The sequence below is a fragment of the Ranitomeya imitator genome, chromosome 10, assembly GCF_032444005.1.
Source record: "Ranitomeya imitator isolate aRanImi1 chromosome 10, aRanImi1.pri, whole genome shotgun sequence".
Lineage (NCBI taxonomy): Eukaryota > Metazoa > Chordata > Amphibia > Anura > Dendrobatidae > Ranitomeya > Ranitomeya imitator.
Genome location: NC_091291.1, coordinates 140466682 through 140484113, shown reverse-complemented (window position 1 = coordinate 140484113; position 17432 = coordinate 140466682). Strand labels below are relative to the sequence as shown.

Sequence of the window (17432 nt, the reverse complement as noted above, 5' to 3'; positions counted from 1 at the left end):
CCCGGGGGAACATACAAACTCTTTGCAGATGTTGTCCTTGGTGGGATTTGAACCCAGGACTCCAGCGCTGCAAGGCTGCTGTGCTAACCACTGAGCCAATATATAAATCTAAATGTTTACTGTGGACATTTCACATTTCAGGACATTTCTGCCCCATTGGCTCCTCTGCTCCTCAACCCTGTCCTCCTGGAACATTTAACCCCATGGAAAGGCAGGGTATTTGCCTACCTTGCACAGAAGGGTAAGATTCTGCTTGCATTTACACCCCGGACTGTAGTTGTTATTGTTCGTGTGCTGAGATTAATGACCTATGTGCATCCTCTCTTGTCAAATCACAGGTTCTTCTGCCTCAACAAGACTTCATCCCTGGATGGAAAAGTGTGTCCTCCTGGATTCTACTGTCCTGGAGGGACGGTCTCTCCGGAGCAGTTCCCATGTCCCAGGGGCACGTACAATCCGCACCGAGGAAGCCGCGCAGTAGAGGACTGCTGGCCTTGTGACCCAGGTAATGATCAGTGAATAAACTTCTTTGTGATTGCTGATAGCGTTGCATCTTCCTTTTATTTAAGCCTCACCATTATCTTTTTATATATTGTGTTTTTTTGTTTTTCTTTTTGCAGGACATTACTGTGACACATTAGGACAGACACGGGTGACTGGTCTTTGCTCTGAAGGATACTTCTGTGTACATTCTGTGATAACATCCACTCCAAACCAGGGAACTCTGGGAGATGTGTGTCCGTCAGGGTATTATTGCCCAGTTGGGTCTGTCGTTCCTCATCCTTGCCCCTTTGGTTCATACAGTAACAGCTCGGGAAATGTTGGACCTGAGGCCTGTGTGCTCTGTGAACCAGGTAAGGGGAAACGTCAACTGTCTTTATAGATCACTGTAAACTTGGCCATAACTAGGTCTAGACCTTTGTTCATTTATAGCTTGAAGAAGGCCATATGTGGCCGAAATGTTTCAAGTTACTCTCTCTGTGTGTCCTGTAACTTAATAAAGCAACTTATTGGAGGCAAACCTGACTTGGAGTTTGGACTTTATGGCTTTAACTATACGAGTGTAGGCGTCACGTATGATACTATGGAGCCCAGGGATTGACGGTGCAAGAGCACTGTTTCTTTTTGTAACGGATAACACATTGGTTTCTCCTATGTGGCACTTATATGGTTTCTCTAATATATGGCGGTATTATCCATACCTTTTAATTATCACCACTATTTCAGTTTCTTGCTGTTTGGTAGTGGGATTCATTTTTCAAAGGTTGTATTGTGAATTCTATTGCACCCCTGATTGTGTTTGAACATTGGGGGGAACACGCCCCTGATTTTTCCATCCAGGTAAGAAATTTCCAGCGTCCCCATTTATGCTTCTGATTTTAATTTTGGATTTCAGTTTTTGTAATGCAAAACTGTGCTAAATCCACAGCATGTCAAAAATCTTTGCACAATTTAATGTATATTTTGTTGAGGACTTTCCATTGCAGAAAGTGAATGATATCAAGTACAATTCACACCAATCTCCTTATCTTAAAATATCGATTTGTTGTTTCAGGATACTTCTGTGATAGACCTGGACTGGCAGCTCCAAATGGCCCCTGTGATGAAGGTTACTACTGTACCAGAGCATCTGTATCTCCTCATCCTGCGGAGGTGATGTCCTCTTATTTATCTCCAGGGTGCATTTATGTTGTATTATTGCAGAGGCTGTTATAATTGAGATTCATTGTGTATTTATTCCATAGGTGGCCAGCAGTGGTGGTCCATGCCCTGCCGGTCACTTCTGTCCACAGGGAAGCCATATTCCTCATCCCTGTCCTGCAGGCACCTTCTCACAGTATTTGAGACAATCCAGTTGTTCGGCGTGTCCAGAAGGTTTTTACTGTCCTGTGCAATCCACTAACACAAGCACTTGCCCTGAAGGTAGAAATATTTGTTTCATTCTCAAAGTCTTGATCACTGCGATTTTATGTGCATATACTGGCACCTGCATGAACTTGCATCATGTCTCTAAGGCTACGTTCCCATGATCAGGAAGTATCAGTGCTTTGGACGCAGTGTATTTTTGCTGCGTCCAAAATGCTATAAAAATGCTACTTTCTAATCATGCAGGTATATACACATGTGTTCACTGAACAATGCGAATTTACCGCATCCAATACACAGCTATTGTGGAAATTGACATGCTGCGGCTCGTAAACCTGCGCAGCGGGTGAAAAAAAACACCTACATAACAGTGCCCTCACGGCCAGCGAGGGGCATACCTCTAAGCCAAAACTAGAAAGACCAAGAAAAAACTCGCACCAGGCCTAGAATAAACCCTAAATCCAATATAGATGATATAGGGAAAGGTAATTAACCGTAGGTCTGGGCAAATAAAAATAGAGGTACAGAGAGGAGATAAAGGACAATAATCTTTATTAGGGTATCAAATATACACAGAATAATAATAGAAAATGTCAATACAAAGACAAAAAAGGGGCAACATGAAAGAAGCGGCTAAAAGAGAGCATGTACTAGATGGCAAAATACAGTGCTAAAGACAACATGACGGGCAAAATTGAGCACCCTACCCTGACTGCAGACCAAAGACTAATAGATCATGCAAAAATAAATAAAGTAGTCTCATAACTGCACTAGAGAGTACTAAATAGTGCAACTGCAAAAAATCCGCAGCAAAATATCCGGGGAAGCAGTAAATATGGGACGGGAAGAAGGCAGCGTGAGTGGATATATAAACAATATGTTAGATAAATAAACCGTTACCTTGCGACATGATAGCAATAGAAGCCCAGGTACTGCAGGCAGGGAGGGGAGCCTCAACGCGCGTTTCACCTAGATGGCTTCGTCAGGAGGCGTGCAGCGGGTGAGTCTACACAGAGTCAAATTTTATAAATCCCATCCACTGTGCTTGTATCATAGAACATGATCAAGTACCCTTAATAGTGGCAAGGTCCATATGTATGTTTGCTTATTGTTACTCTATATAATTTAAGAAGACAAAGTGATTCGTTAAAACTACAGCAAGAAGCCCAATTAGTGACCCAGTGTTGCAGTTTGGATCTTTGCCCCTATTACCCACTGCTCTCAGATTGTGCAACACCTGTTGACACATTCTGTTTAACTTTCAACATCTACCATACAGGTACCACGAATGTCGGCTGTGTATGTATAGGGTGGGCCCCTACTGTACACAGTGGGTACCGGCTGTGTTAAACCACTGGTAACTGACTGAAATAGATATGGTTTCGCTCCAAACTCTACTGTTTAACCACTTAAATGCTGCTTTCATTCTCTAATAGCAGCATGTAATTGGTGCAATCCCGGTGGAACGTCAATTAAAGTTCAAATCATCCCGAATAATGCAGTTGTGGGGTCGATAGGCTGCCTGCCATGATAGCTCAGGACCTACTGAAGCCTTCCAATAGTGCCATTTTTTTTTTTTTTAATTCGTTTATTTATTAATCACAATAAAATACAGTATAAATGTTTGTCTTTGTTATTGACTTGCACGGTTACATTCGCAAAAAAGAAAAAGACATCAGAGCATACATATACCAATCATTTGTATATATACGGAATAAGACATATATGTGAAATTATGGAACTGTCAGTATGCAGAGTTCCTAAACTATAATCAAACTAAACTAAACTAAACTAGACTAAGCCTCCAAAACTATTACTACGTCGCCTTTTAGCAGTAACATTATACTCTCCATTGCGCAATATCTGCAGAACAAGAAATCAAATAAACTGTATCTTTATCAATCGGTTAGATCACAAAGTGAGATGGGAGGCATTCCACCTATCCCAGATTTTATTGAATTTGCCCGGGCAACCCCTATTCTGGTAGAGTGTGCGTTCATATGGGACAATTGTGTTCACCAGCTCAACCCAGGACCTAAGTGTAGGGGGTGACCTTCCCATCCATCGCAACGCCAACATCTTTCGTGCCAAAAATAATACTTCTCGTAAAAAAATCCCAACATAATGTTCCCAAACCTCCTCATCCCACACTCCAAACAGACAGATCAGGGGTTCAAGAGGGACCGGGATTGACAATAGCGAAGTCAATAACGACGTTACCTCTTTCCAATATTGAAAAATAATTGGGCACTGCCATATCATATGTGTGAAATCAGCATCCGGTGGGTGGCAACGCAGACATTCCGACGTCGAGTATCGACCCATCCGAAAAAGTCTCACTGGGGTCAAATATGACTGATGAATTATATATAACTGGGTCATCTTGTTATTAATTGACGGGGATACTTTAAGGGGAGAGTCAAGAACGTCCTCCCACGCCTCACTCTGCATATCAGGGATAAGTCCCTCCCACTTGCCCTTAACCAAGTCTATAGCTGAGTTCGCTCCCATTGACAACAGATATGTGTATAAGGATGAAATAAGACCCTGAGGTCCCTGTGATTTAAGAATGCCTATCAGTGGCAAAGATGAGATGTTGCGGTTTGCTCCCACATTTCTGGTATATGACTGAATAGCTGTTCTAAGTTGCAGATAGCGGAAAAATTGAGATCTTGGAAAGGCATATTTAGCTTGCAGCTGTTCAAAAGACATAAAGACCCCCTGATCGTATAAATCCCCCACCGAGAGAACCCCGTGGGAGATCCAAAAACCTGCAGACGGATGATCTATCAACATGGGGAAATAACCATTGTCCCATAAAGGCATTTCAGCAATAATATCTTCAAATCCAATAGCTTTTTTAATCTGCCTCCAGGTTGATCGTGCCAGTCGGAGCATGGGTAGCATGCGGGGAGCGTTTATTTTCCCCGACTCCAAAAGGCCCAATGGACATTTAGCGCTAACAGAACTAACCAGATGACTCTCAGAATTAGGGAGGTAGTTATGTGGCATCCACTTACTTAAGGCCCCGTCACACATAGCGACGCTGCAGCGATACCGATAACGATCCGGATTGCTGCAGCGTCGCTGTTTGGTCGCTGGAGAGCTGTCACACAGACAGCTCTCCAGCGACCAACGATCCCGAGGTCCCCGGTAACCAGGGTAAACATCGGGTAACTAAGCGCAGGGCCGCGCTTAGTAACCCGATGTTTACCCTGGTTACCATCGTTAAAGTAAAAAAAACAAACGCTACATACTTACCTACCGCTGTCTGTCCCCGGCGCTCTGCTTCTCTGGTCTGGCTGTGAGCACAGCGGCCGGAAAGCAGAGCGGTGACGTCACCGCTCTGCTTTCCGGCTGACCGGCGCTCACAGCCAGACCAGAGAAGCAGTAATTTTCAAAAAGGTAACACGTCACTCCTATCGATGATAATGGTGCACAGATGAGGGTTGGACCCCTATATAGATAATCAGGAAAAAATCTGGCACTCAAAAAATATTTTATTATTTGAATATTTTTATTATCATTACATAGTAACATAGTAACATAGTTAGTAAGGCCGAAAAAAGACATTTGTCCATCCAGTTCAGCCTATATTCCATCATAATAAATACCCAGATCTACGTCCTTCTACAGAACCTAATAATTGTATGATACAATATTGTTCTGCTCCAGGAAGACATCCAGGCCTCTCTTGAACCCCTCGACTGAGTTCGCCATCACCACCTCCTCAGGCAAGCAATTCCAGATTCTCACTGCCCTAACAGTAAAGAATCCTCTTCTGTGTTGGTGGAAAAACCTTCTCTCCTCCAGACGCAAAGAATGCCCCCTTGTGCCCGTCACCTTCCTTGGTATAAACAGATCCTCAGCGAGATGTTTGTATTGTCCCCTTATATACTTATACATGGTTATTAGATCGCCCCTCAGTCGTCTTTTTTCTAGACTAAATAATCCTAATTTCGCTAATCTATCTGGGTATTGTAGTTCTCCCATCCCCTTTATTAATTTTGTTGCCCTCCTTTGTACTCTCTCTAGTTCCATTATATCCTTCCTGAGCACCGGTGCCCAAAACTGGACACAGTACTCCATGTGCGGTCTAACTAGGGATTTGTACAGAGGCAGTATAATGCTCTCATCATGTGTATCCAGACCTCTTTTAATGCACCCCATGATCCTGTTTGCCTTGGCAGCTGCTGCCTGGCACTGGCTGCTCCAGGTAAGTTTATCATTAACTATGATCCCCAAGTCCTTCTCCCTGTCAGATTTACCCAGTGGTTTCCCGTTCAGTGTGTAATGGTGATATTGATTCCCTCTTCCCATGTGTATAACCTTACATTTATCATTGTTAAACCTCATCTGCCACCTTTCAGCCCAAGTTTCCAACTTATCCAGATCCATCTGTAGCAGAATACTATCTTCTCTTGTATTAACTGCTTTACATAGTTTTGTATCATCTGCAAATATCGATATTTTACTGTGTAAACCTTCTACCAGATCATTAATGAATATGTTGAAGAGAACAGGTCCCAATACTGACCCCTGCGGTACCCCACTGGTCACAGCGACCCAGTTAGAGACTATACCATTTATAACCACCCTCTGCTTTCTATCACTAAGCCAGTTACTAACCCATTTACACACATTTTCCCCCAGACCAAGCATTCTCATTTTGTGTACCAACCTCTTGTGCGGCACGGTATCAAACGCTTTGGAAAAATCGAGATATACCACGTCCAATGACTCACCGTGGTCCAGTTTATTTCAAAGTAACGTTTCGGTTATTATTAACCTTCATCAGACTAGGGAAAAGAAAAAAACAAAACAAAACAGAATAAAGAAAACTCAATGACATAATAATAATTTACACTCCAAAATGTGCATATATACATAAGTATACAATTATATTTTGTCTCAATATGATTCCCAGTACATACATATCTGCAGGTCAAACAGTCATTAATTACAAAGAAGATCACCTATATATAACAGTCCCAACTCATATAGGAGTATTTCCATAATTATAACAAGAATCCAGAATTCTATCGATATAAAACAATCTCCCTATTATATATGGATGTCAAAAACAATCTCCTTATGTTATATGGATATCAAGACATAGTAAAAAGATCGCTTACCAAATAATTATATAATTATTAGAAACACTGTGGTTAAAGTGTGCCCGATACTCAAACAGCGGGCTCCAAGGAATTACTAAAACGAGAGAACATAAATATATGTAGTCTACACAGCCAAAATTGCTACAAAAAAGCTCCCTATAGCATGTCACTAAACCTTACCACTACGATTTCCGTAAACAAATACCCGAGCTGTGACCAGAGATAAACCCACATTCACGATTCTAGACTCCAAAATGGGAGTACTGAAATAGAAAAAAAATATATAGAGAAAATGTTGCGTACTCGTCAATAAAGAAAAAAGAAAAAATGACCTCTGCGTTAGAAAAAGCTTACCGCTAAGACGTCCTGTGGTAGGTGATACAGCCGACCGCATGCAGAGTCCTGGGAGAAACACCTGCATACTGACCACCGAACCGCGTCCACCTTATGAACTCAACCGCCCGGAAGTGACATCTCAAACTAGTGCCTGGAACGCAGTGAAACGCAGAAGAAAATGGCGCAGCCGGAAATACGTCACCCGGCTCAAACACACCTCGGTGAGACGCAGTGGTGGAACGCGGAAGTGAAATGTCCGTTTCAAATCTATGCAGTGAGGATAAATCAACGCTGGAGCGTGCGGATTGGGTGAGGTATAATAGACATGGATGCGATCAATTGGCTGCCTAGAAATATAAGAAAAAAAGAATGAATAAAATAACAAAAGAAATAAATAAAAATATATGTGAAAAGATGGTAACTAATCATTATGTCCTAATAGTAATGTCTAATTTCCAAACCACATATGATCAGAATGTATATTCAATAGAAGAGACCTGTGAGGTTATAATCCCTATTTAACCCTTTTGGTTCCAAACTCTGTAAGGAATGAATCCAATAGGCCTCCCTACGCAAGAGTTGTTTGTTAATGTCACCTCCCCTCCTATTCAGATTAACCTGCTCAAGCACAAAAAATCTAAGTTGTGTGACTGAATGTCCTGCTTCTTGAAAGTGGAATGGGATAGGTAAATGATTCTTTCCACACCGTATATCCGATTTGTGATGAGAAATCCGATCTTTTATACTCTGTGTAGTTTCACCAACATAGATCTTACCACATGGGCATTTTATCGCATATACGACTTCCTTAGAATTACATGTATAAAAACCCCGTATCGGGATGTCAGCCCCTGTTTGTGGATGTGAGATTTTGGAACCTTTTAGTACGTTTGCACACTGTGCACATTGTAAACAAGGAAATGTTCCTTTCTTCTGTGTGTGCAAAAACATTTGTTTGGACATAATCAACCGTGAGCCAATATCTGCTCTCACTATCTTATTCCTCAAGTTATTTGGTCGCCTAAAACAAGGCATAAAAGGTATTTGAAACTCTGGTATTTTGGGAAAACTCTCCCGTAGGATATGCCAGTGCTTGCGTATCTTGTTATGAAACATATACATAAAAGGATGAAAAGTGTGTACCAGAGGAATACGTGGAGGAGATCCAGAATCTTTATTAGAGTTAGTAGTATTCCGACATTTTTTTTAAATGCGAGGTGGATAACCTCTCAATGAAAACTTATCTTCCATTTCTTTCAAACGTTGAGAACGTACTCTAGGATCACTAACAATTCTACGTACCCTTTCAAATTGTGAGCAGGGAATAGATTTTTTAACTGCTGTCGGATGACAACTCTGATAGAGTAGGAGGTTATTTCGGTCAGTCTCCTTTACATAAAGATCAACCGTAATCGACCCATCTAACTGTTGGATGACCATAGTATCTAAAAAATTAATACTTGAAGCACTATAGTTTAGTGTGAAGGACAATTCGGGCCACACTGCATTAATCTGTTCCAAAAATCCGAACAGAGTGTCCTGTGAACCCCTCCATAAACAAAACACGTCATCAATATAACGACGCCATAATAGGCAATGTGATTGAAATAACTCATTAGTGTATATATAATCTGATTCAAACATGGACATAAAACAATTAGCATATCTGATTCAAACATGGACATAAAACAATTAGCATAAGGTGGGGCCACATTGGACCCCATAGCCGAACCTTGTACTTGAACATAGAAAGTGTCTTCAAACAAGAAAAAATTCTCAGTTAATACCAGTTCTAACAGATCAAGTAGAAAAGAAACCACGTTCGGATCTTTATGCGAATCTTTAAGTATACGTTCAGTTGCCCGAATTCCCTTCACATGTTGAATAGACGTATATAAATTGTTAACATCCAGGGTCACCAACAGTGTACCCCCTGGGAGTGTACCTATCTCCTTCATGATCTTCAAAAAGGCCCCTGTGTCCAATAAGAAGGCCCGTGTATCCTTGACTAAAGGTGTCAATACTTTTTCTAATAGGATCGATAATGGTGATAAGATTGAATCTGTCGATGCAACTATCGGCCTACCCGGGGGCTTTGTAATGTTCTTATGTATTTTGGGCAATACATAGAACACGGGAATGATTGGATAATCCTTAGTCAGAAATTCCTTTGTCTTTCTATCAATAATATGTAATGCCAAGGCCTTTTCCAAAACAGAAGATATTCTTTCTTTAATTAGTAATGTAGGATTATTATCTAAAGGTAAGTAAACCTCCCTATTAGACAGTTGGGATAATATTTCAGAACGATAATATGAATAATCCATAACCACTATTGCACCCCCTTTATCCGCCGGTTTAATTATTATCTCTCTATCATCCATAAGAGCCTTCAAAGCCGTAAATTCGGCAGGTTCTAAATTAGATCGAAACATAAAGTTACCTCTGAGAATTTGTTTATGAAACTCGGAAGCCTCCCTCTCAATCAACCCAATAAAAGTTTCAATAGGTGGTTTATTCTTAGGGGGAGAAAATTTACTCGGTACCCTCAGACCTAAATCCTTTATATTAATCGGTGTTGTCTCTATAATCGGGGGGTATAGATCAACCGATTTAAATTCAGAAAAATGAGCTTTCAATCGTATATTCCTATAAAACCTTTGAAGATCAATATCAAACTGAAAAGAATCAAAACGATAAGTAGGACAAAATGATAAGCCCTTCTGTAACAATCGTAATTGTGATACCCCCAACGATTTCTGTGATATATTAACAACTAAATTCGATTTATTACCTGCGACCTGGTGTTCATCGCATGACGATTTATTTCTGAAGCATTGGCCCCCCCTCCTCGTCCTCTTTTGGAGTTGAATTTCCGGCCGGACCCTAAAAAAGACCTGTTGTACTCTCCACGCTCGTTGTCCGAACTTGACCAGAGAAGCAGAGCGCCGGGGACAGACAGCGGTAGGTAAGTATGTAGTGTTTGTTTTTTTTACTTTAACGATGGTAACCAGGGTAAACATCGGGTTACTAAGCGCGACCCTGCGCTTAGTTACCCGATGTTTACCCTGGTTACCAGCGAAGACGTCGCTGAATCGGCGTCACACACGCCGATTCAGCGATGTCAGCGGGACCTCAACGATCAAAAAATGGCCCAGGCCATTCCGACACGACCAGCGATCTCACAGCAGGGGCCTGATCGCTGGTACGTGTCACACATAGCGAGATCGCTACTGAGATCGCTGTTGCGTCACAAAACTTGTGACTCAGCAGCGATCTCGCTAGCGATCTCGCTATGTGTGACGGGGCCTTTAGTGCCCTCGCCTGTCCTGCCAGATAGTATAGAAAAAAATCAGGCAATGCCGCTCCTCCCCCTGCTTAGATCTCTGCAAGGTAGTTAATTTAAGCTTAGGCCTACTTTTTCCCCATATGAATGAAGCAACCTGAGAGTTTAAGTTGGTGAAGAAGAACTTCGGTACAGTTACTGCGCTATGTTGAAGACAATAGTTAAATTTAGGGAGCAATATCATTTTAATGAGGTTAATACGACCTGCTACAGATAATGGAATCTTGCTCCAAGATGTAAATTTCAGTTTAGCGTAATCTAGCAGGGGAAAAATATTGAGTTGTAAGTCCGACCCACTATGTTGAGACATATATATACCCAAGTACTTAAAGTTAGATACTATGGGCAACGAGGAAAGAGTATTGAGGTTAGATGCTGGGGATTGAGAGACAGGCAATAGAGCAGACTTATCCCAGTTAATATATAGGCCTGAGAACCCACTAAATCTATCTATGGTAGTAATCACCCTCGGTAACGTCTCTTCCGTGTTATCCATGAACACTATCATGTCATCGGCGTATAAACCAATGGTATCAATGCGATCCGCTATTTTTATACCCTCAATACCGGGGGAAGATCGGAGACGTATTGCCAGTGCCTCTATTGCTAGAGCAAATAGGGCTGGGGAAAGGGGACACCCTTGACGGGTTCCCCTATATAATAAAAAGGGCTCAGAGATGGAGCCATTTACTATTATGCGGGCCTTTGGTTTCATGTATAATATATTAACCCAATTCAGGAATTTAGCCCCGAAACCATATTTCTGCAGGCAAGCGGCCAAGAAGGGCCATTCAAGAGAGTCAAACGCCTTAGCTGCGTCCAACGACGCCAACGCCCAGTTATTATCAGGTAGTAAAGAACTGTATTGAATTATCGATTGAACCCGTCTGATATTTATAGAGGTGCTCTTACCAGGCATGAAGCCAGTTTGATCCGGGTGTATAATGTCTAGTATAATAGAGTTCAGCCTAGTGGCTAAAATCTTAGTAAAAATCTTATAGTCTACATTTACTAACGATATGGGGCGATAGGACCCGCACTCTAATGGATCTTTCCCCTCTTTTCTGAGTACAATAATATGTGCCTCATAAAAAGTATCGGGCAGGCATCCCCCTCTCCAAATCTCTCTGAATACTTGCAATAAAAGTGGAGCTAGTACTTCTCGGTATTTCCTATACAATTCGATTGGGAAGCCATCTTGCCCGGGGGCCTTCCCAGAGGCCATATCCGTTATAGCTTGCTCTATTTCTTCTAGGGTAAATTCAGCGTCCATAAAAGCCTGCTGTGCGGAATTCAGTGTAGGGAATTCTATATCGGATAAATATTCTAAACAATCTGAAACACTGAAATCGCTCTTGGACTCATATAACCCTTTATAATAATTATAAAAGCACTGAAGTATTTCCTCGGTGGTGGTGTTCAACGAGCCGTCTGGCGAACGAAGTTGTATTACCATATTAGACGTATTGTGTTGACGTACCAGGAAAGCCAAAAATTTCCCCCTCAAAAATATGATTGTCGCGTAAAAAACAGCTTACGTTTGGATTTAGTGTCCAGGTGTTGGGCATATAATCTTTGCAGGGTTAACCACTCAACCTTATTGTTATTAGTCTGACTGGCTGTATATGCGGCCTCAGCATCTTTCAAGCGTTGCTCAATCTCATCGTCGTCTCTCGATGTCACCCTTTTAACATAAGAAATCGTAGAGGACAAACAGCCCCTTAGGTACGCCTTAAGGGCGTCCCAGAATAAGTTAATATCTTGAGGTTCTGGGTGAGATCGAGTATAACAATTCAACTGGTCAACTGTTCTATCACTTGAGTCTATTAGTTTAAGCCAAAAGGGATTCAACTTCCATAGTCTACCATTAGTCAGTTTCCCAAATGTAAGCGTGAGAACAATTGGACTGTGGTCCGAGATTCCTCTATTGCCATGCTCTATACCGCTTACCCATTGCACCAAGCCGCCAGACCCAAAAATATAGTCTATACGGGACAGGGAACTCTTAGTAGATGAGTGGCAGGTATATCCTTTTTCCCCAGAGTGACGTATCCTCCATAGATCCACCCAGCCACTATTTTCTATGAACAGTGCCAGCTGAGTCGGGGCCAATGAAGAAGACAAGGGCTGAGGTTCCCCAGATGACCCATCTCCCAGTCTCAACCTATCCAGACAACTATCCATGACCAGGTTAAAGTCACCCATACAGATGACATGTGCGTCTGGGTAATTTAACGCAAAACTCATTGCCATCCTAAGTATTGAAATATTAGCTGGAGGAGGGTTGTAAATGCACAATATAACATATTCACGAGAATTAATTAATGCATGAACAAAAACAAAACGTCCCTCTGTGTCCCGCCGAGTCGTCCGGGCCTCCCATCGAACATCTCTGTGTATCAACAATGATACCCCTCTCGAGTAGCTGGTGTGGAACGCATGAACATGCCACTGTACCCAGGGTTTCTGTACGCTTCTGGCTGTGTCTCTAGTTAAATGTGTTTCTACCAGGGCCACAATATGAGGATGATATCGCCTGATCTGGGAGAACACCTTAATTTTCTTCCGGGGTGATTTAATACCCCGTATATTCCAGGTCATACATATCAATTTAGACTCCATATTCATTCCTTAACCTATGGCATACAATGGTGGTCGAGAGAAGTCTACAGATTACGCATAAATAATTATAACAGTTCTGGAGGCGGCTTTTACCTAAACACTTATTAGTGCTAGTTAAACTTAGCAAAAAAAGAAAACTTAACAAGAACTGAACAATCCAGGAGCATTGTTTATCGCTCCCATCATCAAATAAACCTGGGGATACCCCCGCTGACTCCAGCGTCCGGTATCGTTGGTATTTTGAACGCTCGCAGAGAGAGCTCCAATTTCAAAATTTAAAGAGGCATTAGTTGGTCGGAAACTTATCAGGGTTCCGTTGCATTAGACTTCCCACGGGATCGCAGCCAGTCCTCTGCCTCTGATGGGTCAGTGAAGAACAAGGAGGAACCATTGCAGACCACCCGGAGACGTGCTGGATAGATCATGGAGTAGATGATGTTCTTGTCTCTGAGTTGTTTTTTGACATCCATAAATCTTGCCCGCTGTTTCTGAAGTTCAACGGAGAAGTCTGGGAAAATCGAGATTGTAGCACTATTAAACTTGATGGGACTCTTTTGTCGCGCCAGTCACAGAATAGCATCTCTGTCCTTGCAGTTAAGGATGCGTGCCAGGAACGGTCTGGGTGGGGCTCCAGGAGGAAGGGATCTTGTAGGGACTCTATGGGCTCTTTCCACCGAGAACATTGGGGAGAATATGTCTCCCAAAGAGGATTTGAGCCAATCTTGCAGGAATTTTTCAGGTTGTTGGCCTTCTGAGCGCTCCGGCAGACCAATAATGCGAATATTGTTTCGGCGCAGTCTGTTTTCCAAATCGTCTGCCTTTTGTTTCCAGGCATTTATAGACCCAGCAACTTTCGTTAGTTTTGCCTCCATAGGTTTGATAGTGTCCTCCACCTGAGATACCCTTGTTTCAACTTCTGTTATACGTCCCTTCATGGTCTGCATGTCTTGCCTTAGGCACCCCACCTCCGTATGTACATCCTCTATTTTTTCAGAAAGAGACGTCCTAGTTAGAGATATAGCTTGCATTAATTGTTCAGATGCTTGCTTGAGAGTCAAATCATCTTGCTCGCTCTCATCAACACTATCAGAGAGACGGATTTTCCCGCGCTGAGCTTGTGAGGAACTATTTCTAAGAGATCTTGCACCATCTGAAGTGTCACTTCTAGCGAATTCTTTTAGCCTGTCAGCTGCAGTTGTATTCTTTGGACGGTGCATGGTTAATAATTGTGTGGCCCAACAAGGTAATTAAGTTAGGTCTGTAGAATTATTATACGGTCACACCAAGGCTGTATATGATGTGTATCCCAGCTGGGCACCCTTATAGTCAGGAGGTATACTGGTGTATAATCAAGAGGCACAGGCTGCCAATATGGCGGAGACCTCTGTTACAGGGGAAGTTCTTTGCAGCGATGGCAGAGGGGAGGCCCAATAAAAGTGCAGCCGGCTGGGTCGTGGTTAATAGGGGAGCGTGGGGCCCAGTCTTTCAGAGAACTCACCACGATTCCCCGTAATATGTGCAGAGCAGGTTAAGCGCTCACCTCCCAGTCACGCTGCGGTGATAATGAGCCGCACCGCGCCTCCTACTGCAGGAGCGCGCGCTTCAGTGATGGCTGCCGCCCGCACAGCCGCCGCCGCCAACGTAAGTCTCTCTGCCCCTCCGTCGGGCCCGGGTCCCGCAGCTCTCACCTGCAGGTGCCAGGTACCGTCCGGGGACTAAGGGGGGCTCCAGCCACAGCCACAGACAGCCTCGCGCCGTCTGCCCGCAGGGCGCCCTCCTGGGAAGATGGCCGCCGTTACACGTGGAGCTCACCGCTCCGTAAGGTATGTCCTCTCCTCCGGCTTCTTCCAGTTACCGCTGTGGTCCCTTCCAGGGGTCGGCAGCCTCCAGGTCTCCAGAAGCCCCAGCAGAAGCAAATTGAGTGCTTAAAAGGGGGTCTTATATGCAGGATACATGCAGGATTCTAGGAGCTCTCACTATATGCGTCCTTCCTCGCTCACTCCATAGCCACGCCCCCAATAGTGCCATTTTTAAATACCGTAATTAGTTAATTTCTCCATATGCAATATTGAAGTATTGCAGTATACTGTATAGTGGATGCCAATAAACAATCTCAAGTTCAATTTCCCTAAGGGACTAGAAAAAAAGAAAGAAGTAATAGAAAAAATAAGTATTTAAAAAGCATGCTTCTGAATCCAACCTCATTTTTTACAATGCAAACATAAAAAAATAAGCACATTTGGTATTGCCGTGTCCGCAATAGTCTGATGTATGAAAAAAATCAATATAACAAAATCAGTAAAGGCAAAAATACAATCTAAATTACAGAATTACTCCATTCAAGGCACTGCCTCTCTCTCAAGAACTGCAATAAAAAGCAATAAATGCATCATATCTACCCCAAATTGGTGCCAATAAAATGTCCACTCACCACACACAAAGTAAGCCCTCATACAGCTTAAGGCTATGTGCCCACGTTGCGGATTCGTGTGTGGATTTTTCCGCACTGTGTTTTAACTGCGGATTTACTGCGGATTTCCTCCATTTTTTGTGCGGATTTCACCTGCGTTTTTACACCTGCGGATTCCTATTGAGGAGCAGGTCTAAAACGCTGCAAAATCCGTACAAAGAATTGAAGTGCTGTGGAAAATAAAGCGGAGCGTTTCCGCGCGGTATTTTCCGCAGCATGTGCACTGCGGATTTGGTTTTCCAAAGGTTTACATGGTACTGTACAACGCATGGAAAACTGCTGCGAATCTGCAGCGTCAAATCCGCAGCCAAATCCGCAACGTGTTCACATACCCTAAATGTCAGAAAACTTAAAAAAAACTATGGGTCTCACAAAAAGGAGACAGAAGCCATTATTTTTGTCACAAAGTTCTGAATTTTAGCTATTTAAAATATATTTAAAAAGTTTGGTATTTCCATAATTGCACTTTGAGAACCGTATTGTTAGTTTTTACTACTAAATATTGTGCTTCTCACAAAATTAGAATATCATCAAAAATTTAATTTTTCAGTTCTTCAATACAAAAATTGAATCTCATATTATATAGAGTAATTGCAAACAGAGTGATCTATTTCAAGTGTTTATTTCTGTTAATGATGATTGTGAAGACACGGGGGTCGGCGAGCGACTCGGGTCCGCTAGCCGGAACTGCATGTCCCACCGAACGCCCACTCTCCTTTTAACGTGGGTGTAATGCTACTCAGACAAGATAGGGTGAGGGTAAAACAGCGTGGCAATGTTTATTGAACCACAAAACAGGCAGATAACAAATAGAACTGTCCCAGCACAGTACACAAGATGGTGCACATTACAGTCTCACCCTTCCGCTGACCCACCGGGATAATGGCAGGTGTTACGTCGGAGCTTCCAGGGTTGCTACTGCACATATGGTACACACACAGAGCATAGGAAGATGACCGTCCATTGAGTCCATACAAGGTACAAGGCCAGTTGACACGAGAGTCACAACCTGGCTTATCCGAACATCTCCATGGAGCCAGGCAACCAGCGGGTCCCAATCCTGGCTTTCTCCCAAACATATCCATTGTCCAGTGATGGTCAATGGAGCAGATCTGTATTCTTCCAACCAGAGCCGAAAACCACTAGGTTTTTTCCTGTAGATTGATAGTTTCGTGTCCCTTGTGATGGTGCCATGATATTGGCTGCTGTCCTGTCTCTGGTCCTTTGGATATATATCTTGGTAGAATCTCTGGCTGTCTCTTTCTCCCAGTCTCTCTGTATCTGAGGCCACAATCCAAGCGGCTGGAGGTCTAGTGTAAAGTTTCCACAATCAGTGATGGTTTGGGGAGCCATGAGTATATAAAACTGGTGCACAGCCTAAGAACAAGTGGTGCTCAGGTAGGTTCCAACACCATGACCATATATAACAAAACCTGGCACTCAACTTTTATGTCTGAAGAAATATTTTATTTATCAGCAACGAAACGTTTCGGTCCCAAACAAACTGGACCTTCATCAGTCACTGAAAGTGTAAATAATGTACAGGATAACGTAAAAAATAAGAATACAAAAATAACTAAATTGCCTTACATTAGATGTCTTTCACTGTACATACTTTATTTTTTTTGTATTCTTATTTTTTACGTTATCCTGTACATTATTTACACTTTCAGTG

General features: G+C 42.6%; 1 protein-coding gene across 1 annotated transcript in view; it reads left to right on the top strand.

Annotated features, from left to right (window-relative positions):
* LOC138652264 (uncharacterized protein K04H4.2-like) overlaps positions 1 to 17432 on the top strand; it is a 33219-nt gene that overhangs the window by 12621 nt on the left and 3166 nt on the right. Inside the window, exons 15-19 of the mRNA XM_069743032.1 lie at positions 142 to 241; positions 339 to 505; positions 621 to 854; positions 1556 to 1653; positions 1746 to 1923. Of these exons, the coding sequence (XP_069599133.1) occupies positions 142 to 241; positions 339 to 505; positions 621 to 854; positions 1556 to 1653; positions 1746 to 1923 (777 nt within the window). The remainder of the gene's footprint in view (positions 1 to 141; positions 242 to 338; positions 506 to 620; positions 855 to 1555; positions 1654 to 1745; positions 1924 to 17432) is intronic.